At 48.1% G+C, this 27,627-nt stretch overlaps 1 protein-coding gene and 1 long non-coding RNA gene across 9 annotated transcripts in view; both read right to left on the reverse strand.

Annotated features, from left to right (window-relative positions):
• Nucleotides 1–1,440: 1,440 nt before the first annotated feature.
• The window catches only part of NF2 (NF2, moesin-ezrin-radixin like (MERLIN) tumor suppressor), a 96,113-nt gene continuing 69,926 nt past the window's right edge, over nt 1,441–27,627 (reverse strand). For 2 of the 8 annotated variants that reach the window (XM_083478674.1, XM_083478673.1), the window contains exons 16-17: nt 26,597–26,642; nt 1,441–5,488 (exon numbers count right to left, since the gene is read on the reverse strand). In XM_083478674.1, the coding sequence (XP_083334800.1) occupies nt 26,607–26,642 (36 nt within the window). In that variant the 3' untranslated portion in view covers nt 1,441–5,488; nt 26,597–26,606. The remainder of the gene's footprint in view (nt 5,489–26,596; nt 26,643–27,627) is intronic. The other 6 variants (XM_083478672.1, XM_083478671.1, XR_014519838.1 and 3 more) reach the window with 5 other exon arrangements.
• LOC310695041 lies at nt 8,435–16,024 on the reverse strand. Its single transcript, XR_014519886.1, has 2 exons — nt 14,809–16,024; nt 8,435–14,580 (listed from the first exon to the last, which is right to left on the reverse strand). It is a non-coding gene; the product is annotated as an uncharacterized lncRNA (long non-coding RNA).

Raw genomic sequence — 27,627 nt, forward strand, 5'->3', positions numbered from 1 at the left:
TACACCTGCGACATGGCTTTGTAAGTCACCTATTTTATTAACACTGAAGCAGCCCTTCTATGTCACCGCAGTCCTTAAAACTCACAAAGACGAGTTCTTTTCTCACCCTTTGTGGATAATCATTGTTCCTGGAATGCAACTTGAGAAGATGATTCTGCTATTGTTCTACGCTGGAACAGAATGTATTTGAATCCGTATGCATTGTGTTCTACATTCTTTAATGCTTTAATACAGAATTTGCTGCCATTTATTAATTGTTGTTTTTTGAATATTGGTAGGCATCTAGAGGGCACTAGATTAGTGAAGGTGGAGAGAGGGGCATAGGAATGTGGTTATACAAGCTTTAAAAAGAAAAACATTAAAAGGTGATCCCATGTTGCAGGTTGTGGAGGCTCACATGCAATAATTCCCCATCTTTTTACTAACCTATAAGAACATAAGAAGCTGCTGGATCAGGCCAATGGCCCATCTAGTCCAGCATCCTGTTCTCACAGTGGCCAACCAGGTGCCCCAATGGGAAGCCCACAAGCAGATGCCCATTGATTTCAATGGGTTTACTCTTGAGTAGGGCTAATATGGGCTCCAACCCTAGATGATGGTGATTTGGGTGCCTATCTCCCACTTTTATGAATTCTGATTGTGATGGTTGCAGGACTCCATCACAGAAGTTGCGTCTTGCATTAATGTTTATCCATTTAGCAATCAAAACTTAAATTTAAAAAACCTGTATTTTAAAAGCTGAATTTCTGACTTCCAATTGTTCAGCTTATAGCTAGGCCTCCCCTCCCCAGACCCTCCCCCAATTAAGGGTGCTAAAGTGAAGAAAGGTGTGTATGTTGGGGGATAACCAAAAATAGATTTTTGTGAGAAAGGAATTGGAAGGTATCATCATCTCACCCTTCAGGACAGGTTATACGACAATATTAGAGACAACTTTAAAACAACTTACAATCACAAAATAAGGAGGGTCCTTAAAATGTACACCTCAAGTGTCAAGGGACAGGGCGAAGAGGTGGGTCTTCAGCATTCGCCAGAAGCTGTATAAGGTACCAGGCACAGCTCTGTGAGAAGGGAGTTCCACAACTTAGGGGCCACCACAGAGAAGGTCCTTTCCCAGGCCACCACATCCCCCCACTGCCGCTGAGCCTCTGAGGACAGAGGAACAAGAAAGGAGGGCCCTCCCCTGTTGATCTCGGAGCCCAAGAGGGTCTGTAGGGAAGGAGGAGGTCTTTCAGATACTCAGGTAAATTCCTGGCCTGAGATGCACCCAGAGATAGTCCTTTTCCAAGTATGTCCACCACTGTTTCTAAGCTCTTGTTTTGCACTCACTTCTGGCTGATGGTCATCCAGGTTCAGGGGATGGGAATCAAAGCAGATCCTGCACGCTTGAAGCCCATGTTTGAGAACAAACGACAAGAACTGCCGCCCACGGCGGATCTCTCCAAGTACTTGGAACTTTTATTAAAACCCAAAATGAGAAACAAATCAATTCTGCAGAGTATATAACAATCCATGGGAATAGAAAATAGGGTCTGTCCATACCAAGACCCCCCTTAAGGAAACAACACAATTTGGGGGGGGGGATGCATCAGATATCTGAATTTCAGATATACATTTTCAATATTCAGTACAAACTTCTTTTTTGTAAAAAATAATAGTATCAAGAGAGAAACACTCCCATCTGCAAAAACAAGTCAGGGCTGGGGGAAAGGTTGTTGCACCAAACTCTGGGTTGAACATCTGGGCTAGATGCATGCCTGGGATCCAGTGACAGAGGCCCTAGGGATCAAATGTGTCTGAAGGCTGGGCTCTCACACCTTAATTTAAGGGCAAGGAATGCCCGGCCCTCCAGTTGTTGTTGACCTCTAATTCCCAGAAGCCACCATGATCTAATGGCCAGGGATGATGACTTCAACAACATCTGGAAGGCTACAGGTTCCCATTACCTACCTCCAGACAGAGACCATGCTGAGGGTCAGATGCTGTTTCGTATTTCAGGCAGCAAATCTGTCTCCACCATCTCACACACCCTCCTTGCTTTTTACTCCACGGTTGCCCAATTTGCAGTACAGGAGGCAAATGCAACGAGAGAGGTTGGGCAACGCTTGGGTGAACGAGAGAACTAACCAGAGGGAGTGGCACCCACACCACCCACTCCAAAATCCAAAGATACCCACATGCCTTAAAAAGTTGGCAACCCCTGGATAGCCAGTGCAGGAAATGCAACTTTGACTCACGTGTGGTTAAGGCCACCAAACCCAGGCCTGGTTCTAGGGCCTGACTTGCCCGCTTCCAAAAAATGTTTACGGATATGCGATGCAGAGAAGACCCAGCTTAAAATGCTGTGCCACCGATGCAGGGTGGGCACAGGCCATATCCTTAAGTCTGGGACGCGGTCTTTTGAGCAGTGAAGTCAAGAAGAGCCCTACTGGATCAGGCCAGTGGCCCATCTAGCCCAGCATCCTGTTCTCTTGGGGGTCAACTGGATGCCCCTGGGAAACTCAGAAAGCAGAATCTGAGTGCAGGATCAGTCTCTCCTCCTGTGGCTTTCAGCAAGTGGGATTCAGAAGCATTACTGCCCCCAGAGCAAAGCCATCGTGGCTAGAAGACAATGGCAGCCCTCTATTGATAGTGGAGGGTGGATCAGGAGGACTCTGGCAACAGTGGGAACCAGAGAGCTCTGCAGATCTGGCCCAGTTCCTAATGGATGAACACTGCTGGAGTAACACCCAAGGCAACCGTCTAAGGCAGTCTTTCTCAAATTGTAGGTCCCCAGATGTTGTTGAACTACAACTCCCATCACCCCTAGCTAGCAAGGCCAGAGCTCAGGGATGATGGGAGTTGTAGTCCAACAACATCTGGCGACCCACAGGTTGAGAACCGCTGGTCTAAGGAAACAAAGCCCTATTGTACTGCAAGTGCCGTGGCTCTTTCAAGGATTCAGATAAATGCACAGTAAAACGATTTGGGCCTCTGCCCACGTGAAGTGAGGATGCACACCAGCATTTCAAAAAACACATGAGTTTGCTCTTTAAAAAGCTAAAAAGTGACTTTAAAATGGCTTTGACAATCTAAGCCAAAACATGGTTTGCCATTACCGGCAAAAGACAGAGAAAGCCTGGCTGTTGGATCAGGCCAATGGCCCACCTAGTCCAGCATCCTGTTCTCACAGTGGCCAACCAGATGCTCCAATGGGAAGCCCACAAGCAGGATCTGAGCACAACAGCAACTGATTCCCAGTTACTGGCATTCAGAAGCATACGGCCTCCGACAGTGGAGGTGGAACCCAGCCATCATAGATAGTGGCCAGTGAGAGACATAGCCTCCAAGAATTTGTCTAGTCCTAAACTTTCATCAGGTCTTTTATTTCTCTTACTCGCCTGGCAAAGCAAGAGCCTCTCTTTTCAGCTGTCCAGGAACTCCAGCTGTTTACATCCGATTTTGTGTGATGCAAGGCAGAATCAGTTGGTGTTTTGCGGATCCTGAACAGGACATCACCCAATGCACCTTTAATCTGGCATCTTTCAAACAAGATGGCCAGGTTAAGACTGACTGGGCCTTTCTCACTGTGCTGCTACTAGTAACCCAGAAACAACCCTTTGCTTATAAGCTCAGCCTCCCCCTGGTCCCTCTACTCCTCCTGTTTTCGAACTTGTACGAATCCATCCATCAGAAAACAAGGAAAGGCGAGACAAGGTGAGCCTGCAGGCGTGGTGGCCATGTTGGAAGTGGGAAACTAACGCGGCTGGGGCTTTATGTTTATTTTGGGAACAGCACCACTTTGAAAGCGATAGACACTCCACCTTTAAAATGGCAGGCCCCTTTAGTCATTGCATCCCTTGATAGCAGCACAAAAAGGAGATCAACGGGACCAGGGGGCAGTGCAAAGGCTTGGAAGCTAGAAAATTCATCTGAGGCTTTTGAGCGAGAGAGATCGTCTCTCACTGAGGTATTGCAGTACACAAAGAGTTGCGAGTTTCTTTTTTAAAGGACCGAAGATCAGCATGCAAGAAGCTGAGAAGGAAAAGGATTTGTGTGTGAGTGAGAGGGAGAGTAGTTTAGTGTATGCATGTTGCTCCCTGACTGTCATCCCACAGGAGTGAATGCTGGGTGTTTTTTTGCAAAGCTACACGTATTTTCTCAGGCATGAAGCCACTGCAGTCTAGTACTCAATTTAACTTTAAAAAGCAAAAAAGGAGTCTTTACAAAGAGGCGCCTGCCCTGTCAGTTAAGAATTCGAAATCTCACAGTGGATTAGCATGGGTTGGGGGCAGGACATCTCGCAGGGGTCAAATGGCGGAGGGGCCCTGTTGTTCTGCATCTAAAAGTCCTGCATCTTCCACAGCACCTTGGGTTGGGGCTTCTGGGCCCCCAAATTCCACATACTTCTCCCTCCCCGTTTCTGACACTATCGCAGTTCTTATGAGAAGCAAATTTTTGCACAAAAACCCCCAACCCGAATCCCGTGATTAAAACGATATACCTTGAAACAAAGTGCAAAAACAAAATACAAAACCCTGGGTCAACATGGCATGGGGGAAGGATTGTAGTTCAGTTTTTGGAGCATCTGCTTTTGCTGGGAGAGACCCCCTGCCCCAATTCCTGGAGAGACGCTGCCAATTGGTGTGGACACTACTGAGCTAAGTGGACCCAGTGGAAGGCAGCTTCCTTCAGAGCCCACCCAACTACTCTCTGCCAGCTTGGTTCAGAAGGAAGGAGAGAGCATGACGTCTAAGAGAGGCTCCCTGATTATCCTTCCATTTGGTTCAGAATGTAGGGAGACAAGTTGAGGTCACTTGTTGCGCAAGGGGGAACGAATATGCAGCACCCACAATGGCCGCACAACGGATCGCGCAACAAGAACCGGCTGTTGCGCCAGGATCGGCTGTTCCCCAACAAGTTTACTCCCGTGCAACTGTTGCACCGGATCCCTTTGTCATGCAAGCTTTAAACTCTGCCACCCACGAGCACATAGGGTCTTGCGCTAGCAGACAAAGCATGCTAGATGGTAAAGGCTCCTTGATGGGAGCTTCAGGAAAGAGCCGCCTTTCTCGTCCGCAGGAGGGAGCGGCGTCGTGTCCCTACAGAGAGGTGGGAAGCAAAAAGGGGTCTCATGCTGGTGCCGCACCTACCCTGTCTTGGGAGCACGTTAATACAAGTCACAATCAATACAAACACTTTTTTTAAAAAAAAGGAAGAAGAAGCTAAATGGTATATCACAGTCGTGTGTTATACAAAGATTATTAAAAACCAAAAAAACTACAAAGTACGAAGCAGGGGAGCGTCACGTCAAACTCTTCGAAAACGCGTGAAGAGGGGGTCACAGTTCAGGGGGCAGCCGGGAAGGAGGGAATCGTGGCCGGCTATGGCTGAGTCCTCAAACGGAGGGTCTGCATCAGTCAGGCGCTGGCTCAGGAGCAAAGAACCGGCTCGCTTACTAGAGCTCCTCGAAGAAGGCCACACGGGACTTTGTGCTCTGTAAGGTGAGCTGGGGGAGAGAAAAACAAAACATACAGGAATGTAATAAAAGAGGGCGCTGGCTTCCTGCTCTGCTGGGAAAACTGCCTTAAGGAATGGTGGGAGACGGAAGGAAGGAGCAAGCTGCCTTCTGCCAGGAATGAGATGTGCCTGAGCCTGCTAGAGCACATGAAAATGCCCTTTGGCTAATCCAGTATCTTATTTTCTGCAGTCCAGACCCAAATGCCTCCAGCTACTACATGAGTAGACCCCAGAGGGGGATGGCTCTTTCCCAGCTTGGCAACTGATGTTCAGATATACTGCTTTTTTTCATGGAGGTTTTGCTGAGGTATCCTGGCAGATCTCAACACCTCCTACTCCACAGATGCTGCCAATTAGCTACCAGAAGGTGCTGGCTTTGGTGTATAGAGTCCTACTGGGACCAGGCTATCTGAAAAGGCATCTCACCCCTTATATACCCCATCGATCGCAGAGCTCTGCAGGAGAGGGCCTCCCATAGACGCCATCTTCTCAGGAGGTCCATTCTATATGATGTAGGAGTCAGGCCTTTTTTGTGGAGGCCCCTACACTTAACTCCCCCCCCCCTTTAAATCTTACATAGGCAATGTCTTTTGGTGCCTACTGAAGACCTGGAATAAGACAATATGATTGATGAAATTAATCACGTAGGTTACATAATTTCGCCAGAGTCGGTAGCAAGATGGATACTGTAGCTTTGGGGGAGAAGGCGAACTGCGGCAGAATAGAAACAGCATTGCACGTGACAAATGCGGCGCAGAATGGAAAACAATGCACCTTCTTCCCTCCCTGCCTCCCACAGCCATATTAAGGATCAGTGGTGCACCAGAACCTTGTAGCATTTCAGGAAAAGCAGATGCTGCACAGGAATCATGGAACTTTGAAGTGTCAGGCATAGCCCTACTGGCTTTAGCCCAAACGTAGCAGAGTTTTCCTGCACAGCGAAGAAGCTAGTTGAGGTGGTAATGACTAGTCAGCTAGACTCAGAATAACTATTTACAGGATTTATTAAAAGGAAAAATAAAACCAGCAGAGTTTCTGCATACAAATAAAAGCAAAATAAATCCTCTCTTTCTCTCTCTCAAAACCATACACAGCACTTCTAACTCCTAACACACCTCAACTCAAACTGAGCTAGCAATCCCTTGATAACAGAGTTGAGTGCTGGTCGTTAACCAATCAGAGTGAGTAGTTTCTAGGTCAAGCAGACCTGGGCTTTCTGCCAAGAGTAAATTGACACCAGCTTGAGTTAATTGTGTTAGCCAGAATCTGCAAGTTTCCCACGAGAACCAATTAACAGAAACTGAACAAGGAAGCCAAGATTCCCAGGTATGCTGCAGCTGTGAAGCTTAAGCAGGTGTGCATGGATGAATGGGAACAAAATCTAACACATGCCAGGCTTTTTTAAAAAAAGAGAGTATACAACTGGTCCTTACGGTGGCAAAAGAGGAGGCAGGAAAGGCATGTGGGAAATTTCTGATGGAACTGTTGAAGCTGCTGGCAGCAGTCATTGCCTCTGAACCTCACAGGGTTGTTATGTGGATTAAATGAGGACCTGGGAGAACCATGTTCAAATCCCCGCTTGGCCATATGACGACCACTGGGTGACCTTGGACCAGTCACTGCCTCTCTCAGCCTAACCTACCTCACAGGGTTGTTGTGGGGATTAAATGAGGAGGGGGAAGAACCATGTGTGCCTTCAGCTCTTTGGAGAAAAAGGTGAAATAGAAATGCAATTATCTATCTAGCAATAATTTGCATGGATTGATAAGAACCATTCTGCAGGCACGACCAACTCCAAAGAGACTGCAATCTACTCACAGTACAAAAAACTGGCAGTAATCTACCCATTAACAATGTTGTTGAGCTTTTTTTAGGAAGCCAAAGCTGTTGAGCTTTTTTTTTTTGGGGGGGGGGTAACAATTCTCAGGGGTTCCAAAGATTGGCCAGCATCGACCAGGGGCACCCCGCAATCAACCACTAGATCACGATTGATCAGTTGGTGTAAATGTACCTGTGATGAGGATGGGGGGCTTTGATACATATATTTTATTACATATAAAAATCCAACAGAAATGATCCATATACCCTCATCCGCATAGAGCCAGGTGCCACGGGGGGAGACGGCCCTATTAGAAAAGGGTAGAGTTATTATTAAAGTTATTATTAAAGTTGAGTAAGTTTGAGAAACGCCAAGCCATATGATAGTGTCAGGATGCTGTCAGCGGTTCCCGGCTGGTTGCCCAGGAAAGTATAAAGACAAGGGAAAGTTTCTTACCATCCTTTTTTATTTCAGTCTTTAAAAAGAGAGGATATAGAACCCAGCCTCTTGGATAATGGTGTTGTCCCAAGTGAATCTCCACCCTCCTTCTCTCCCACTTCCTCATTCGTCATTCTCATCGCCAACTCTACGGGTACTGCTACGTGCCCTCTGTCTTTGAGCTCTTTGCTCTCCTACTTCTAAAGCTTGTCAGGTTCTGGGAGAGGGAGGGTCTGGAATGCTTTCTAATGACAACATGTCAGCTGGGCGTTGTTGTTCTGGCTCTCCCATGATTTCCCAACTTTCCCCCTCATCTGCCCCTAAGCTGAGCCCTCCCTTAAACCCCTGTTGTAAATCTATACTGTCATCTTCTTCCTCCTCCCTGGAAGGGTCAGGAAGGGGAGGTGGTCTCCACCATTCCTCCTCTGCCCAGTCCCTGACAGACAGCAATCTTCAAATATCTGAAGGGCTGTCCCATTGACGATGGAGCATTCTGCAGTTCCAGCAAGCAGGGCTTGGACCAGCAGATTCTAATGACAATAAAGGAAATTCCATCTAAGCATTAGGAAGACCTCCCTGATGGCGAGAGCCGTTCAGCAGCATAAGAGACTTTCTTGGAGGGTGGTGGACTTCCCTTTGTTGGAGCTGCTTAAAGCAGAGGTTGGATGGCCACCTGTGAGCAGCAATTCCTGCATTGCAGGGGGCTGAGCAAGATAACCCTCAGGGGGTCCCTTCCAGCTCTACAACTCTATGATTCTACAAGCAATGTTCCACGCTCACTTCCCCACTGGGCCAGCAATCAGATGTACTCGTCTCCGCTGCGCTTTTCTATAATCACAAGAAGCGGAGAGACAATGGCAAGTGGAGAGTGACCTCGACAGAGCGTTGAGTGCTATTCAAGAGGACTCTGGTCTTTCCAAGTGTATTTTGCCCCTCTGGATTTCTCTCTCTGCTCAGCTCATCTCACTCTCTGAAGGAAAAATGAGTCACCCGCAAATGGATCCCGGGGTTTGTGTGGGCACGGAAATATGTATGATAATGGAGAGGGGTGTGTGACAAGATAGGCTTCAACAGAGGCTGGAGGGATTTAACAGGAATGCCAGGAGCTCCAAATGACAAATATTCTCTTAGGAAGACAGGCATCTGTCCCTTTGCAGGCCAGGCTATTTGTCCACCTGAGGCCAGAATTGTCTTCTTTTGCGTGGCAATGACTCTGAACGGTCTAGTAGAAGCGATCTTTCCCATTACCTGCAAACCTGATCTTTTTTCTTTTCTTTTTTAAGCTGGAGATGTCTGGGCCTGAACCAGGGGCCTTAGTGTCAGGGACCGTGATGAGAAGGGCTGCACTGAGGAAGAATGGTGGGCGCCACCCCCTCCTCCTGATCCTGAATCTTTCCAGGAGCAGGAGGACAGTATAGGTTTGGAACAGTGGTTTGCAGAGGGGCATAGTTCAGAAGGCAGAAGCTGGGAAATACTGGATGGAGAACAGCTAGCAGAAGAAACATTAGAAGAGAAAGAGTTAACAGATTCATAGTCTCTGGAAAGCATTCACACACACACCCTTCCCCAAAGATACAGAGAGCTCATAAAGTGTTAGCATAGAAAGCACAGAGGGTACAAACTCAGATTACAAGATGTAGGAGTGATGTAGATTAATAGGAATGGGGGGGGGGAGTGAGCCTTAATTGGGAGCACCACCATTTCTAGGTAGACGTGTTCTTTTCTCTCTCACTGATTATTAAAGAATCTAATTGGTAAGATGTTCCTTTTGTTTGATCTTCTTATTTACTGCCATGGGGGAGGAAGCCAACTCCTCGAAACCTGATACTTACCCAATGTTCTACCACTGAGTTTTAGGAACCTTTCCATAAAGATTAACATAAGATTCCCGCCTCATGCTTCTGAAGGAAGGTCTAATTTAAACAGACCCACATGAAAACCTCTGAAGGGGGTTGGAAGGATTTTGGAACTGCCATCAATTGCCAAACCATCGCCAAGTAATGTGCATTTTGCACACCTGTTGATAACCTAAGAAGAGCCTATTGGGTCAGGCCAATGGTCTGTCTAGTCTAGCATCCTGTTCTCACTGTTGCTTGAGGTCTATGGAAAACCCATGAGCAGGACTAAAACACAAAAGCTCCTGTGGCTTCCTGCAACTGGTATTCAGAAGAATGAGTGCTTCTGACCACGGAGACAGAGTCCAGACATTATGGCTAGCAGCTATCAATAGCCCTCTCCTCTATGAATTCGTCCAATCCTCTTTTAAAGCCATCCAAGTTGGTGACCTATCCTGCAGGAGAAAGTTCCACAGATTTGCTATGAGCTACATGAAGAAGTCCTTTCTTTTGCCTGTTCTGAATCTTCCAGCATTCAGCTTCACGGGATGTCCACGAATTCTAGTGTTGTGAGAGGGATAATATTTTCTCCTCTATCCACATTCTTCAAGCCACGCCTATAAATTTATGCACTTCTGTCATGCCAAAGTGTTTTGCTCAAAGTGTTATTTGTTTTAAAAGGGCTGTTAACAAATGGTAGTGTTGAGAGGGGCATGTGACAGTCCGTTAGACACCTGAACATGGATATCATATCTCCTCTCAGTCTCCTCTTACCCAGGCTAGACATACCCAATTCCTTCAACCGTTCCTCATAAGGCTTGGCCTCCAGACCCTTGATCATCTTAGCTGACTTCCTCTGCACACATGTTGAACAGTCCCACCTTCTCTCTGTTACCCAATAGCAATTCTCAATGCTCCCCATGCAGAGGGCCTACGTACTACTCACTAGTTCTTCCTCTTGTTTCAAACATAGCAGAATAAACCTGTTACTGTTTAAAACCTCTCTTGCAAACCTGACCTCATTCTGAGCTTTACCCCTCCCCGACCTTCTCCCTGCAACTTGTGTATCCTCTTCCTTCACGATTTCCCCTTTCTTCCATTTCTTATACATGCCTTTATTAAATCGCAGCTCATCTGTAAGCTCCTTACGCAGCCACACTGGTTTCTTTAGAAGCCTCCCGCTTTTCTTTCTTGTTGGAATTGTCAGCATTTGTGCCTTTAGTATTTCACCTTTAAGAAACTCGCATCCATCTTGGACTCCCTTCTCTTTAAGTATTTCTGACCATGGGAACTCACCTAGCAGTTCCTTAAGCTTTTTGAAATCAGCCTTCATAAAGTGCAGAGTGCATGCCTGGCTACACCCAGCTTTCCCTTGCCTCTGTAGCATGAAACCCAAGAGGACATGATCACCGCCTTCCAAGATTCCCAGTACTTCTAGCTTGTCTTTCTGCCTTCTGAGAAATGAAATAGTCAGCAAGGCAATGGAGGAGCTTGTTGGACTTTACATTCTTAGCAGAGTTTGAGTTCCAACAGATACCAGGGTAGTTGAAGTCTCCCATGACTGCTATAACTCTCCTTTTTGAATGTTTGGTAATCTGCTCCAGTAATTTGGTAATCTGCATTCAAGTATTCCATCCCGCTTGGAGGTCTATAGCAGGAAGGTCACAGCTGTTTCCCTCTCCTACAGTTTTTACTCATGTACTCTCAATCTGCCTTCCATACTCCCAAGTTATGAATCTCTTCCCAAGTTTACACATCCTTTACATATAATGCTACTCCTTCCCCCTTCTTGTTTGATTTATTCCTTTTGAATAGGTTATACCCCCAATTTCTACACTCCAGTCATGAATCTCATTCCACCAGGTTTCAGTAATGTCTATTAGACTGTATTTGTCAACCTAAGAGCTCAACTTTATCTTGCTCGTTTCCCATACTCTGTGCATTAGTATAGAGACAACTGAGTCATTCCCTGCTACCTTCTTCTTGTTTCTTGCCCTTTAGCAGGTTTCTGTAGCACTGCCTCAGTTTCCTGTGCATCAATGTAGCTATTATCCCCAGTACCAGGTGTTCCCCATCTGTAATATCGTCTCCCTCCCCATCAGGATTTAGTCATATCACTCCGCACCTATTATGCTGGGTGCCTGTTTGCTTCTGGGAAATGGCTTGGGACTCAAATACCTGAAGGATCGCCTCTTCCTATATCAGCCTCTAAAGTGAGGTTAGTTATCCTAAGTGCAGTTAGTTATCCACCATCAGCGAAAAGAGCCTTCTCTTTGGTAGCCCCAAACATTTGGAACGGCCTTCCCAAAGGTGTATAATTAACACTGACTTTACACTCACGTCTGCCAAGGTGTTTTTAAAGAGGGTTACTTCAGTTAGTTCATATGGGTTTAAAATTGTCTCATTTTTTCTGTTTCATTTTGGCGACATGTTTAAGTTTACTCATGCATATTGCATATCACTGTTGCATACACAGAGGGTTGAAGGGCAGCCTAGAAATGTTTTAATAAAATAATAAACAAGCAAGCAAGCAAACAAACATAGGAACACAGGAAGCTGTCTTATACCATGCCAGATGATCAGACCATCTAGTTCAGTACTGTCTACACTGACTGGCAACAGCCCTCTAGGATTTCAGACATAGTTCTCTCCCAGTCCTACCTAGAGATGGCAGGGATTGAACGTGGGTCCTTCTCCACGCAGAGCAGAAGCCCTGCCATTGAGCCACGGCCCTTCTCCTTAACAATTAGTAATAATAATTAGAAAAACAATAATCACCCATTTAAACCAGTAGTTTAAGTTGCTTTTTACCAAGCCGCAACACATTGTGGTTGTAAATTTCCACAACTGAAACATGCACAAGCTATCTTGATGGCAAGTGTCACGGCTTCACCGGGAAGACTCTGGCAATCCGTTTCGCAAGAGCGCCGTGGAATTCTCTTAAGACACCCCCCCCCCGGCTTCCTCTTCAGAGATCTATAGCTCCGAGATGCACAGGCAGAAACCGGTGACAGATAAACTGCTTTGGCTTCTCTCATGTAAACACCCTTCTCCAGATCCCTTCAGGGCAGAGGACAAAGCCAGCAGCCCCTTCAACAGGAAGGAGAGAGCATGTTTGTGTGAATCTTATTGCAATACTGCAGGAAGGCGACTGTGAAAGGGACCCACCGCAGACCTTATGAGATAATTGCCGTATTTGATTACTACCTCCTTAATCGGCATCCTAGGACACATCATGCCTCCCAGATTATCAAACGAGGTGCGGCGCATCTAAAAGGTGCTTAGCTAATTGGGAACATTATTTCCGGCAGACCCAAAGCCGTGAGCGGCTCCAGTCAAAGGGTCGGGCGTTTTGCTGAGAAACAGCCTCTTATAGGAAGCGTTGAGTGCACCGTAACTCACGCTTGCCGGCTTCCCTGGCTGCTACTCCTACACCTGCCGGCCTCAAATGCCTTTTGCACACCAGTTCCTTGGCCCGACAGCCCATCATGCGGCTCGGCACGGGTTCTGGCAACCTGGGTTTTAAAGGATCTGTTAGCAAGCAACAGGGAGGAGTAAACAACAGCAAGCTCAACGGCATGACCGGGTATAGATTAGGCAGCTTCCTTTGCAACTACTTTTTGCTGGGGGCGGGGGGGGGGGGGCTGGATTGAAGAAGAGACTACTGCAGAGGCTTAATGCCCTCTGCCGGAATGTATCCAGCGGCTGCCTCCGATGGCAGCGAACGGCTGCCTAGTTTCTGCTCTGCCTCTGCACACTTTCTTAGGTAACAAGCGCAGACAATCCTGGCCACTTCTGGCACCAGCCTGATCATAGCTGTCAACTTTTCCCTTTTCTTGCGAGGAATCTTATTTGGAATAAGGGAATTTCCCTTAAAAAAAGGGAAACGTTGGCAGCTGTGAGTCTGGTGCTAAATAGGAAGAGGACAGAGCAGAACCTCCCCTCGGTTTGGTGGCAGCCTGTAAGTGGATGGAGGTCATGGAATCACAGAATCATAGAAGCGTAGAATTGTTCTAGTCCAACCCCCTGCAAAGCAGGAAAAACAGCTAAAAATCCCTGAGAAACGGCCAGCCATCCTTTGTTGAAGCACCTCCAACGAAGGGGAGCCCACCACCTTCTGAGGGAACCTGTTCTGCTGTCAAACAGCTCTTGCCATCAGAAGGTTTAGTCAGAATCTCCTTTATTGTCATTGGTTCGGATCCTGCCCACTGGAGCAGCAGATAACAAGGTTGCTCCACCTTCCACGGGACAGCCCTTTGTATGAAGCATGCAATGGATGTGAAATGGATGGGATGGTTACAAATATAATTCCAGCATCAAGTAAACAAATCAAGACCACCTGAAAGTTAGCACTGGTGCTGGGTGTGTGAAATCAGGTGTATTTAAAGCCTTGCAAGAACTTCATCCTAGTACATGACATGCAGAAGAAGAAAGGTTTAGCTCAGTGAAGTATTGACGATATAGGAAACTGCGGCTGACAGAGAGCAAATTCTTTTAAAAACGTGTTGTATCTGTTCAAATACAAGCTGCCGCCAAATGCAGGCTGCATTCCTGAAACAAAACCTATGAAATCCCGGCTCCTTTACCTACCAGAACACCATTACAGGCCACACTCATGTTTAAATGCAAGTCAGGAAGTGTGGTCCCTATTCACATCAACATGGTTATAATAATAGCATTAGGAATCCAGCAACACTTGGGAGGGCCACAGGCTAGTCCCCCCGATCGCAGCATGAATGAACTATCAAGTCAAGATATAAATACAGTGGGACCTCTGTTTTAGAGCGTCTCGGAAGCCGAATGTTTCGGATCCCAAATGCCGAAAACCCGAAGTAATTGCTTCCGTTTTTGAACGCGCCTCAGAAGTCCAACGGCTTCTAAGGTGTGTTTCTCAATTTCCACCACTGAAATTGCCGACAGCGCTTTGCGCCTCAGTTGTCGAGTGTTTTGGAAGTCAAACGGTCTTCTGGAACGGATTACGTTCAACAACTGAGGTTCCACTGTACAGTGGTACCTCGGGTTACATACGCTTCAGGTTACAGACTCTGCTAACCCAGAAATAGTACCTTGGGTTAAGAACTTTGCTTCAGCATGAGAACAGAAATTGTGCAGCAGCAGCACGGCGGCAGCAGGAGGCCCCATTAGCTAAAGTGGTGCTTCAGGTTAAGAACAGTTTCAGGTTAAGAACAGACCTCCGGAACGAATTAAGTACGTAACCTGAGGTACTACTGTACATGGGTCTGCTAGATCAGGCCAATGGCCTATCTAGTCCAGCATCCTCTGCTCACAGCGGCCAGCCGGACTGTTGTTGCGGGAAGCCAGCAAGCGGGACCCGAGAGCAAGAGCCTTCTTCCCTCCTGCAGTTTCTAGCAACTGGTATTCAGAAGCACTGCTGCCTCCAAGTGCAGATATCTATTTCTAAATTGTGGGAAGGACAGGATTTTATCCAAGGAGATCCATCTGGGAGACCCCACAGAGCTGCGCCAAGCTTTATTTGCGCTGCCTCTGCCAGCCAAGGAGTGTGGGAGGACGCCCGGCCCCGTTAGGCAGAATCTCGCAAATTGGGGAGTTCCCCGCCAGACGCTGAAGGTCTGGCCCACATCTCTCCTCCACGGCTGCCTCCTCACATCCAATTAAAGCTAGCTGTGTACATCCCTGCCCGCCGCCGGAGGAATTAAGTTTGCTCTTGGCTGAGCGGACGGACGCTTTCTGCCTCTGATCCTGCGGGGAACGGTGCACTGTCAAAAACAGCAGCTCCGTCAGAAAGCCGGGGGGGGGGGGGGAGATGAAATACTGGAGTGTGTGTCTCTCTCCATTGCAAAAGGATCCCCGGCAGGGGCACACTGTTCCCAGCCTGTCCCCTCCCCTCCTGCTCTCCTGACATCAGTTGCTCAGGTGAATCTGCTCGGTCTCTGCCTGGCGTCTCATCACCCGTCAAGCCTGCCTGTTGCTTTTCTGACAGCCACCTTGCTTGCCGGGACGGCTGCTCTGGGGACGGCTGCTCACCGATGGCGCTTGGATGGAGAGTGGGCGGCAATGAAAAAGGCTGACATGTCCAGCCCAGCGGAAAGGCATTCCGAGCTCAAAGGAGCCTCACCTGGTGTCCGCAGAATCGTGTTGGGGGACGTAGGGTGTTAAGACCCTGCTGGGGGACCAGAACAGCTAGATCAGCGGGATGTGAGAACCAAGAGCTGATGGTGGTGTAGTGGTTAGAGCGTCAGACTAGCCCCTGGGAGAGATCAGGGTTCAAATCCCCACTCGGCCATGCAGCACGCTGAGTGACCTTGGGCCAATCACTGCCTCTCAGCCTAACCTGCCTCGCAGGGTTGTTGTGCAGAGGAAGAGAACAATGCATGCCCCCTTGAGCTCCTCGGACAGGAAAAGGTGAGCTACAAATGCAATAATGCAATATAAAATAGGAAGGGGGAACAACCTAGTTGAGTTGGGTTTCTGTTTCAAATCAGGGGTGTGAAAACTTTCAGGCAGAGGGCCACATTTTCCTCCTGGGCAACATTCCAGGGGCCGCATGCTGTTGGTGGGCAGGGCCAGGAGCAGAAGCAAGCAGAGATTCCAGCTTTGCCTTTGAGCAGCGGCAGCAGCAGACTCTCAAATTTCAGCAGCAATGCTAAAATCTGGCATGCCCTACCCCACCTCTCATGTTCCAGGGGCTACAGCATTGTTGTGGCTCTCCCTGCAGCACGGCACCCATTGCGACCCCACCGGTCGTGCTGCCATTCAACCACCTCCGACGGCAGGCCAGTTTTTACACATTCTCTTCTCTCATCTAGCCATGCAGGAGGTGTAAGCAGACTTCAAGCTGGGCAGAGAGGCTCCCGGAGGGTGCCAAGCAGGGGGCATCCGTGGTGCTGCTGGGGAAAGCCTTGAGGGTCAGAAAAAGAGGCTGGGGGGCATATTCATTCTCTGGGTTTGAGGTCCCCTCCTCTCCCCCGGTTTTTAAATGCAGAGGGCAATCCTGCAGCAAAACATCTCGCCCTGTTATTCTGGAAACTACCAATTTCACTCTTCCCTGCGTCGGGCTAATCAGTGGCAACGACTTGCACACCTCGGTGGCACAGAGCCTCCTACGCCGAAGCCTGCAGGGAGAAGGGCTGGCTCTGCAAAGGCCGCCTGTTTCCCATGCTTGCCGTTCTTTATCCAAAACAGCCTGGCAGTTACGAGAAGTAGATGCATGCCCCCCAACCAACCCCAGCCTCTGCTACTTCTCTCTGAGCATCCCCCTTCTCTAGAAGGAGACAAGATCAGACCCAAGCTTTTCCTCCTCCTCTGCTACTACAGGTGTCTCTGAATGTGTGGGCTGTTTTCTTCGACGCAGATGCAAGGCGGGGAGGGGGGGAAGCAAGCAAGTGTGTGCCATCGCACGCAGCAAGATTTCGTGCAAGCCAAACCTGGGTGATTAAGAGCAAATTACATTTTTGTCACAGGGAGAAAATTGATTTTACAAGGCGCCATTGTGCGATCCGTCCCTCTTCCTGCAGGGAGGGAGGGGAGAGAGGAAGGAGAATAGGCTCTACAATGCGCTAACTGGGCGAATCAAAGAAAATATATATATATGAAGGGGAGAGGGAGAAAAGAGGAAGGCAATCAAATAGCCAGAAGGAGAAAAGAGAAGAAGAAAAAGAGGGGGGATATCTTCTTTGCTCCTTCTGCCTGGAGGCTGCTGTATCCCCCCAGGAGACCCGGGGCTTTTATTTGATTTGGAGGAACCAATAACTCTGTTGCAGTCAAGCTCATTTTGCACTAGCTAACCCAATAACTGCAGGGCCCCCCATTTTTGCTGGCTTGGCAAAAATTGCACAGAATTGAAATGAGACCACCAAATCCATTTAGGCCATTTCCCCAATAAAACTGGAGGGGGGGGCAAGTGGGAGGAGGAGGAGAAACAGCCACGGTGTGGGGTTTACGGAAATGGGACTGAGTTAGGAGTCTGTTTCCACTTGGGAATCTCAGATGGGGCTTCCTGTGACTCCAGAGGAAGAATTAAGGAAGCGGAGTATCCAGATCTACCTAGAGATGTGTGTGAGACAGAAAAGCCCCTTTAGAAAGGCAGATAAAAGAAGCCATTTCTTCAGTCCAAATCACTGAACTGTGGAACTCGCTCATTAAACTGCGGAACTGGCTTCAAAAGAGGACCAGGCAAATTCATGGAGGAGAAAGCTATTGCTGTCTACGAGCCATGACGGCTATGCTCTGCCTCCACAGTTGGAGGCAGCAAGGCTTCCGAATGCCAGTCACTGGAAACTTCAGAAGAGGAGAGTGCTGTTGTGATCAGGTCCCGCATGGGAACTTCCCATTGGAGTATCGGGTTGGCCAGTGCAAGAACAGGATTCTGGACTTGATGTGCCATTGGCCTGATCCAGCAGAGCTCCTCTTGTGTTCTTAAGGGATTGATTTGAAACAGCATGTAGCCAAAGGGTTAACATACACGCTACTTACTACTCCAAATCCCCCCTCTCAAAACAGCTTTTCTCGAGAAACCAGGGTCTCATGGCACAGATTTGCAGGCAACATTTAGTTTCAGGCCCTTAAAAAGAATGCAAACAATATCTCATCCCTTTTTTTAAAAAAAACCAACTATGCTGCCAACCTTGCCTTGTATTTCAGCAGCATAAAAAGTTTACAGCATCTCATTTACCTGTCACTGGCAAACGGCACAGAGGCTGCGTTTTGCAGAGACAAGGTCACCCTGGCATCTAAGCAATCTCCTTTTAACACCCCTAAACTTCTCAGGCCTCCCTCTCCCACCCTGCAAATGGGGGAATGGGGCACTGTGCCCCAAATCTCAGTCTGCTGTCCGCCAGCCCCCACCTGCCTGCCTGCTTACTTTCTAGCAGTTTCCTCCTCCTTAGTCTCAGTGCAGCAGGAAGGAGGAGGACGGCAAAAGCTGAATTAGACTCTGTACACGTTCCTGCTTACTCTGCATCTAGTGCGCTCTTGCCACTGGTTTGAGAACTGGTGTACACACAATGTTAGCCACAATCCATATCTATCCTGTCATTTCTTGGGAAATGCTGCCTTTTGATGAGTTTGACCCCAAACAAGCTCTGATCTGGGCTGAGAAGAATAATGACCCAGTTACGTTTTAAGCTGGTGACGTTCCAACTCTATGATTCTATGATGCTACACCTGGTCTTAGTTGGCTCTGCCTGTCATTAGCTCTGGCTCCCTCTACTGTTGGTCTCCCTGCCTTCCACCCTACCAGTCACACTGGGGACACCAGCGGTAAAGAAAGCAAGGCTTTATTACCTAAGCTTAGAAACATTATCTAGAGCTCAGCATCATGATGCAAAGGCAGAACACACTCATAAAACTCAGAAATGTTCCTGATAATGTAATGGAAGGGTAGCAATAAACAATAACATTTATTGCTACTCTTTCATTGTATTATAGGAACGCAGAATATCCGAATTGCACAGAGAAAGGCTGCAGTTCTATGCACGTTTAGTCTGCGAAATGAGTGGGACTTGCTCCTGAGTAAACATTATCCTGGAGCAAGCTGGAGGTGTCGTAGCCACTCCACAGAAAATTAGCTTTCATGAATCCATTTCCTTTCAGTTTATAATATACTCTTTGAAGCAAAAGAACAGCCTTTTTCTGCATCTGAAAGAGTAATATTCTATACACATTTATTAAAAAGAAAGCCCTGCTCAATTCAATGGGGCAGGGCTGAAAGGGGGATCGTAGGCACTGTGACGCTAGACTATTGACAGGGGGACAGGCCCACGTGGGGGAGTGGGGAGGATAAGGATATGGGCTGCCCATTAAATCCAGCTCTCCACCATAGCAATGACAATATACCAACAGAACCTTTCTGAAAGGCTGAGTTTATGGAGGAAAATAGCTAGCTACTTAAGAGGACTGGGGGTTGTAGTGAGCCTTGGTGTGGGAAGGCATGGGGGAAAGAGGATGGAGAAAGGTTTTTCTCCCTGAATTCTTGGATATCTAATGAAGCTGTAGGTTGGGAGATTCAGGACAGATAAAAGAAATAACTTCTTCATGCAATGCATGGCTAAGCTATGGAACTCATTCCTGCAGGAAGCAGCGATGGCCATGAGATTGGGTGGCTTAACAATAAAAGGTAAAGGTAAAGGACCCCTGACAGTTAAGTCCAGTCGTGAACAACTCTGGGGTTGCGGTGCTCATCTCGCTTTACTGGCCGAGGAGCCGACATTTGTCCACAGACAGTTTTTCCAGGTCATGTGGCCAGCATGACTAAGCCATTTACCTTCCCACCGGAGCGGTACCTATTTATCTACTTGCACTTTGACGTGCTTTCGAACTGCTGGGTTGGAAGGAGCAGGAACCGAGCAATAGGAGCTCACCCCATCGCGGGGATTCAAACCGCCACCTTCTGATTGGCAAGCCCTAGGCTCAGTGGTTTAGACCACAGCGCCACCCGCTTAACAATAGGACTGGAAAAATTCATGAATAAGAGAATCAGTGGCTACTAGCTGTGATGGCTCTGCTCATCAGGGACTGTGTTGAGGAGGACTGCACTGAAGAATAATGGTGGAAGCCACCCCCTCCCCCTGATCCTAATCCTAAATCTTCCCAGGAGCAGGAGGACAGTATAGATTTGAAACAGAAGTTTGCAGAGGGGTATAGTTCAGAAGGCAGAAGCTGGGAAATACTGGATGGGGAACAGCTAGGAGAAGAAACACTGGGAGAGAGGGGGTTAACAGATTCACAGTCTCTGGACAGCATTCACACACACACACACACACACACACACACACCTTCTTCAAAGCCATGGAGAGCTCAGAAAGTGTTAGAATAGAAAAAGCAGAGGGTACAAACTCAGATTATAAAACGTAGGAGTGACGTAGATTAATAGGGATGGGGGGGATGACCCTTAATTGGGAGCACCGTCATTTCTAGGTGGACGTGTTCTTTTGTCTCTCACTGTGATTATTAAAGAATCTAACTTGTAAGATGTCCCTTTCATTTGATCTTCTTATTTACTGTCATGGGGGAGGAAGCTGATTCCCCGAAGCTTGACACACACTCAGAGGCAGGAATGCTTCTGAACACCAGTTGTTGGAGACCACAGGACGGGACAGTGATCACGTGCTTGGGTCCTGATTGTGGGCTTCCCAGAAAAGATATCTGGTTGACCACTGTGAGAACAGGATGCTGGACTTTATGGGCCGTTGGCCTGATCCAGCAGGCTCTTCTAATGTTCTTATGAAGGCATGCCAACTGCCTACTCTTTCCCAGAAAGGAGAGCTGGATCGCTCTGGTTCCCCTCTTTCCTGTTTTGCAGGCAAAACACATGCCTTTTCTCTTTGGGGGGAAAAAAGAAAAACAAGTTTGAAGCTGCTCCAAAATCCTGCCTGCTCCTGTTGAGCGTTCGTCACAGATTCATCAGCCTGGCCTAAGAGGAAACCCTTGAAGTCCGAGGCACAGAGAGAATAAGAGACCCTCAAGAACGAAAACAAACCCCGTCTCCTACATTCTTCTGAAGTCTGAAGCAGCAGCCAGCCCCCCTGAAGTTCAGCCAGCTGGAATTAGCGAAGCCAGCGCACTACGTGCAGAGGAAATCAGCTTCCTGAAGAGATGTCTGTGCTGTGCCCCCAGAGCTCATAAAAAGGGGATTAGCATGTTAACCACATAATTAAACATGAAAAATTCTGCAGGCTCCATCCAAGGTGGAGAGGAAAACTCGGGGGGGTCGCAAACATGACCTTTGTTCCCATGCTGGGGCTTCATCACAGAGGGGCCTCTACCCAAATGTAAGATTTGGAACTGGTACATAGAATCACAGAACTGTAGAGTTGGAAGGGACCCCAAGGGTCATCTAGTCGAACCCCCTGAAATGCAGGGTCCTCCGGATGAAAGCGAAGGTGGAGCATCCGACCGTGCTGCATGGATCTAAATCCAACAACGAGTCCAAGGGGGAACAGCTATTTAGTGGCAGAGCAGCTGCCTGGAATGCAGAAGGTCCCAGATTTAACCCCAAGGTAGGGCAGCCTGAAACTCCAAAGAGCTGCTACCAGTCATTGTTGACCATACTGGGCTAGATGGGCCAATGGTTTGACTCGGTGTAGGGCAGCACCGTGTCCTTCCTTCCTCATTGTTGTTGTTATTTATTACATTTGTATGCCACCCTTTAGTGATGTATGGAAGTGAGAGCTGGACCATAAAGAAGGCTGATCGCCGAAGAATTGATGCTTTTGAATTATGGTGCTGGAGGAGACTCTTGAGAGTCCCATGGACTGCAAGAAGATCAAACCTCTCCATTCTGAAGGAAATCAGCCCTGAGTGCTCACTGGAAGGACAGATCCTGAAGCTGAGGCTCCAATACTCCCTGGAAAAGACCCTGATGTTGGGAAAGATGGAGGGCACAAGGAGAAGGGGACGACAGAGGACGAGATGGTGGGACAGTGTTCTCGAAGCTACCAGCATGAGTTTGACCAAACTGCGGGAGGCAGTGGAAGACAGGAGTGCCTGGCATGCTCTGGTCCATGGGGTCACGAAGAGTCGGACACGACTAAACGAGTAAACAACAACAACATGCCACCCTTCACCCAAAGATCACAGGGTGGCTCACAACACAAAAATACAAAATGAGAACACAAAATACATAATAAAAACAAAAGCAATCCATAAAAACCCTCCCACAAACACATTTTAAAAGGACATAGAATTTGCAGTATTGTCAAGCTGCAGATCCAGAGGTCCTTGAAACAAATCACCAATCAAACCCAGGAGCCAAACATTAAGCATTGTCACATTGCTTCTCTCTGGAACCCCCTGAGTGTTATTCTGAGGGCTCCTTGCTGCCTCGAGGGCTGTTTTACAGCAGAAAGGAGAGATTTTTAATAAACAAATTCCCTAACCCCCTCTCAGGACCAGCTCTTGCGTCCCATTTAAATTATCTTTCCGTACCCACCTCTGCCAATAAAGCTTTGGTTTAGCACCTTCGGTCTGCAGCCTCCCAGTGGAAGGAAATCTAAGTATGTGGAAATGAATTTCCTTATATTCGTCCTCTGCTGCTGTCTGTCTGCTGTCTTCCCAAATGCTGTATAAAATTTTAAGTTGTCCATGGCACGAGGCAGGGATCTGTCTATTTCTCCTTCGAGAAAGGGCCGTAGTAGCTCAGTGGAAGAGCATCTGCCTTGCATGCAGAACAACCCAGGTTCAATCCCCAGCTGCTCCAGGTAGGGCTGGGAGAGATTCCCTACCTGAAATCCTGATGAGCTGCTGCCAGTCCGTGTGGACAATACTGAGCTAGATGAATGAATGGTCTGACTCTGGAAAAGGCAGCTTCCTATGTTCCTATGCAACTCTATAACGTGTCCCAAAACTTGAAGGCCCTGTACAGTTGTACCTTGGTTTTTGAACAGCCTAGTTCTTGAATGTTTTGGCTCCCGAATGATTGAATCCTGGAAGTCACTGTTCCGATTTTTTAACATTCTTTTGGAAGCTGAACATCCGACGGGGCTTCTGCAGCTTCCGATTGGCTGCAGGAGCTTCCTGCAGCCAATCTGAAGCCATGCTTTGCTTTTCAAATGCTATAGAAGTCGAACGGTCCTCCGAAACGGATTCCGTTCGACATCCAAGTTACGACTGTACTACTCAAATGTTTACTCAGAAGATTGAAAAGTATAAGATCAAGTTCTTGGCTCGTTTTCTGGATTTGTTTTTCCTAGCAAGATTAGCACGAGAGGAGGTTTGTTTGCTGTCTCAATGAACAGAGAACATACAAAGTGTATGTTCTCTGCTCACACAAAGGTGCTGCTGCATGTCTCACGCCTTTTTGAGCGCCATTCCAAAAGTGGCTTGGTCTGGGCCTTGAGAGGAAAGTGAGTTTCGCAGGCAAAGTGACAGAGCAAAGCAGAGCGGCGAGGTACTCAAGGAGAGTGGGTTAGTTTAGGAAGTCAGGCAGTGAGAAAAAGACAACCTGAGATCTAACAGAAAGCAGAGGTTTAGCCAAAGTCAATGCAGGCTCCAAAGGGTTTGACACCACCATTTGCCCCACTGAGGACAAGCTAGCCAGGAGTTCTAGATTGCCGAAGTAGCCTCATGTTGGCCTCAGTAACTTTTATGTTTGAAGAGCATGAAAGAAAATCCCCCCCCCCAAATGCTCATCTAAGATTTTGCATGTGCCAAAGACAAGATGCAATGGAGCGACAGGCCAGTTAAACCACGTGTCATCATGGCAACCATTCATCCTTTTTGTTCACTGATGGCTCACCTGCTTCCTTGGGGCACAAAACCTTCCCTTTCAAGATTCAATTTAGGAAGTGGACAGGGGGGAGTTTTTATCCCCGTCTTGTAACTTGAGGACTGGTGGGTATCCAAAGAAGCTGGAGGTTGGAAGATCCGGGACAGAGAAAAGCAAGGACTTCTTCACGCAGCACATAGTTAATCTGGGGAACCTGCTCCCGCAGGAGGCAGTGATGAGGTAAAGGTAAAGGTAAAGGGACCCCTGACCATTAGGTCCAGTCGTGGCCGACTCTGGGGTTGCGGCGCTCATCTCGCTTTATTGGCCAAGGGAGCCGGCGTACAGCTTCTGGGTCATGTGGCCAGCATGACTAAGCTGCTTCTCGCGAACCAGAGCAGCACACGGAAACGCCGTTTACCTTCCCGCCGGACCGGTACCTATTTATCTACTAGCACTTTGACGTGCTTTCGAACTGCTAGGTTGGCAGGAGCAGGGATCAAGCAACGGGAGCTCACCCCGTTGTGGGGATTCGAACCGCTGACCTTCTGATCAGCAAGTCCGAGGCTCTGTGGTTTAACCCACAGCGTCACCTGCGTCCCTTACCATAAAAGAGGGTGAGGCAACTGCATGGAGGAAAAGGCTATTGGTGACTATTAGCCACAATCGCTATGCTCACACTTGCTATGCCTCCACCGTTGGAGGGAGCAACCACTCAGTCTGTAGAGAATGACACTCTTAATCTCAAGAGTCATGGATTCAAGTCCCACGATGGACAAAAGATTCCTGCGTTGCAAGGGGTTGGACTAGATGAGCCTTGGGGATCCCTTCCAGCTCTATGATTCTACCAGCTGGCAGTAACCACAGGGTAGGGACACTGCTCTTGTGCTCAGATCCTGCTTGCAGGTTTCTAACAGGCACTGTAAGAACAGGATCCAGGCGAGATGGGCGGCTGGCAGGCGCTTCAGATGTCCTTATGTAATGCTAGTGTGGCCAGTTAGCAGACTCTGAAAGCCCGCTCCCCCCCCCCACAATTCCCCCACGGCCCATCTTGAAAGGTGCCAACGATGACAAGCAGTTCCAATTAAGGATCGTCCCGCAGGAACAGCCTGGGTGGCATTCCTGCCCTTCGCCGAGATCTGAACGGTTCTGCGGAGCAAACCACGGGGGGCACGAAGAAGAGGTGCCAGAGCACCAGCCAATGAGGACGCTTGAGCGAAGGCTTCCAAAGACCAGGGAGCAGCTTTGAAGTGCTCAACTCGAACGGGAGACAGCAAAAGCGGCCGCTTCAAAAAAAGGTTTCAGAATTCAGAAAGATTTATTTTTCAGAAGTTAAAAAAGGAGGAGGGGGAATGAATCGGCTGCCAAGGGAGGGGGGTGATTAATGAGGGGCGGGGGCAGGAGATGAGGAACAGAGCCGAGGATTCAACTTTGGACTTTCCCTGCAGGGTGGCGATTCTTTTCGTGGGACAGAGGGAGAGGTATCTGCCCCTCCCTTCCCCGTCACGCATGCAACCTAAAATGAGGCGGCATCACTCCTGTTTTTGTGTAAGTGCTCCTTTGCCGTGGCTTTTTGAAGAGGAGGCGGAGAATTGGGAAAGGTCAAGCTTCTGAACACAGAGGCTTCTGCAGGAAGCCAACCCTTCCATATTGTTGCTGTGATTTATTTGATAGTTCAGTTGGTAGAGAATGAGACTCTTCATCTCTGGGTCATGCGTTCAAGCCTCACGTTGGGCAAAAAAATTCCTGCACTGCAGGCGCCTGGACTAGACGAGCCTTGTGGTCCCTTCCGACTCTGTAATTCTATGATTTCTCATTACCGCTACCCTCCACCATAATGTCCCGGGACAGGTTAAAACAATTTAGAAATACAGTATGAAAAACAGTTTAAAGCATGTTAACAGCCACGGTTACAGGGTGGGGCTTAAAAATATACATCTCAAGTATCAAAGGTCAGGGTAAAGAGGGGTGTTTCTAGCCTACACATAATGAAAGTGCCAGGTTTGCTTCTGTGGCAAAGGGAATTCCACAACTTAGGAGCCACCACAGAGAAGGCCCTCTCCTCATTCATCTGTCCACTGAACTTCTGGGGGCAGAGGAACTACCAAGAGATCCCCCTCTGGCAATCTTAATAACTGAGAGGGTCTGTAGGGAAAGAGGCAGTCTTTTCAAATTAGGGGACTAAGTTGTTTAGGGATTTAAATGTGAGCACCTCTAACCGGGCCCAGAAATGAACCAGCAACTGTTAACATCCGCTGTTACCTGTGTGATGGCGGGAGAAAGATGCACAGCTGTGTTTCGGATATACGCTAAGTGAATAAATTTCCTAATGGAGTATTATTGATCTGTTGGGCTAAGTGAAGAAGTGTAGGTGGCAGGATAAGCCTCTGCCAACCTGCTGCCCTCCAGATGCTTTGGACTACAGCTCCCATCAGCCCCTGCCAGTGTGACCATGCTCCTTTAGCACCATATACCCGTGCTGACTAGGGGCTGATGGGAGTTGCGGTCCGAAAGATCTGGAGGGCCCCAGGCTGGCAAAGGCTGGACTGGTGGAATTGCACCAAAAGTGGGGGGACGCGGCAAAAAAGGAGGAGAGGTCCCCTCCAGCATCGCACCCTCCAGGAGAAGGGGTACCATAAGGCTCCTGACCCGTTTGCCAGATCTCACCCTCACAAGGACTGTGCCGTGGGGTGACAAGCTCCAACAGCCCTGCCAGGTGTGGTGAAAGGCAGTGGATTTCCCACAAGCAAGCTCATGCAGGGGTTAGTAAGAGACAGGTGGCCATCCCATCACCGCACGCAAAGAAATCTTGGAATAACCTACTTGGAAGGTCTCAAATGCAGATAGGTCTTCTGCCCTGGGCTTGAGGCTAAACCGGCAAAATGAGAAACAAACACACAAAAGAAGAGGTCCTCTGTGAAATCGAGAGTGTCAATGTTCCCAGGTCGCTTCTTCCTCAAACAAAGTGTGAAAATTGGGTTGGTGGTTCTATAGCTCACAGGGCACTATCTCCTCCAGAAAGCTCTCTTGCCCAAGGCTCACTCAAAGTCCCATTTCAACGGGACTCGCACAGGAAAACATCGTGGGCAAGGATTGTATTCCATTTTCATTGGAGGGCAAGCCAAAATGCTACAGGCAAGCCCGGCAGTTGGATAGTTTTAGCACAGCAGCACTTAAACCCTCTGGAACTCCCTGCCTCTTGACATCAGGTAAGCGCCTTCACCGTACTCTTTGCAGCACCTGCTAAAACGTTTTTGTTTAGACAGGCCTACCCAGACATGTAGGATGTCAGTGTATGTTTTAATCTGTTTTTAGTTTATTGCTGATTTTGTCTTTTGACTGCTTTGAATAGTTGTTTTAGCTGAAAATGTCACTCTTTTATTCTTTGTAAACTGCTTTGAGGGTTTGCTTGTGGTTTTTTGCAATAAAGTGGTATATACATTTTAATGAAAGAAATGAAATATGGGCCAGGAGAGTGTTCACCTGTCGCAGCAGTGGGCATCAACCTCTATCTATTGATCTATTGATCTTTCCTTCTATCTATTTAAATTGCAATGCAGGCCAGCACGAGATCTGTTCTGAAGCTGTCCCTTGCAGGCAGCAAGGAAAAGGGGTGCAGAGTAGGATTTCAGTAGGCACCGGAAGAAGCCTCGGACTGGTTTTGTTGGTGCACCAGGATAATGGCAGTCACCCTGCCATGTTGACCCTCCCCCTGCCCCTCCTGGGAAGCAGCAGTAATGCCGCAGCACGGAGGTCAGGGGTGCATGGGTGCCCCTCCCTGCCCGTCCTACTTCAGTCCATCCCGACACGACAAGCTGCCCTTCCTAAAATCATACTTTCCACATATTAATGAT

Source organism: Podarcis liolepis, assembly GCF_965112155.1.
Source record: "Podarcis liolepis genome assembly, chromosome: 15".
NCBI classification, from domain to species: Eukaryota; Metazoa; Chordata; class Lepidosauria; order Squamata; family Lacertidae; genus Podarcis; species Podarcis liolepis.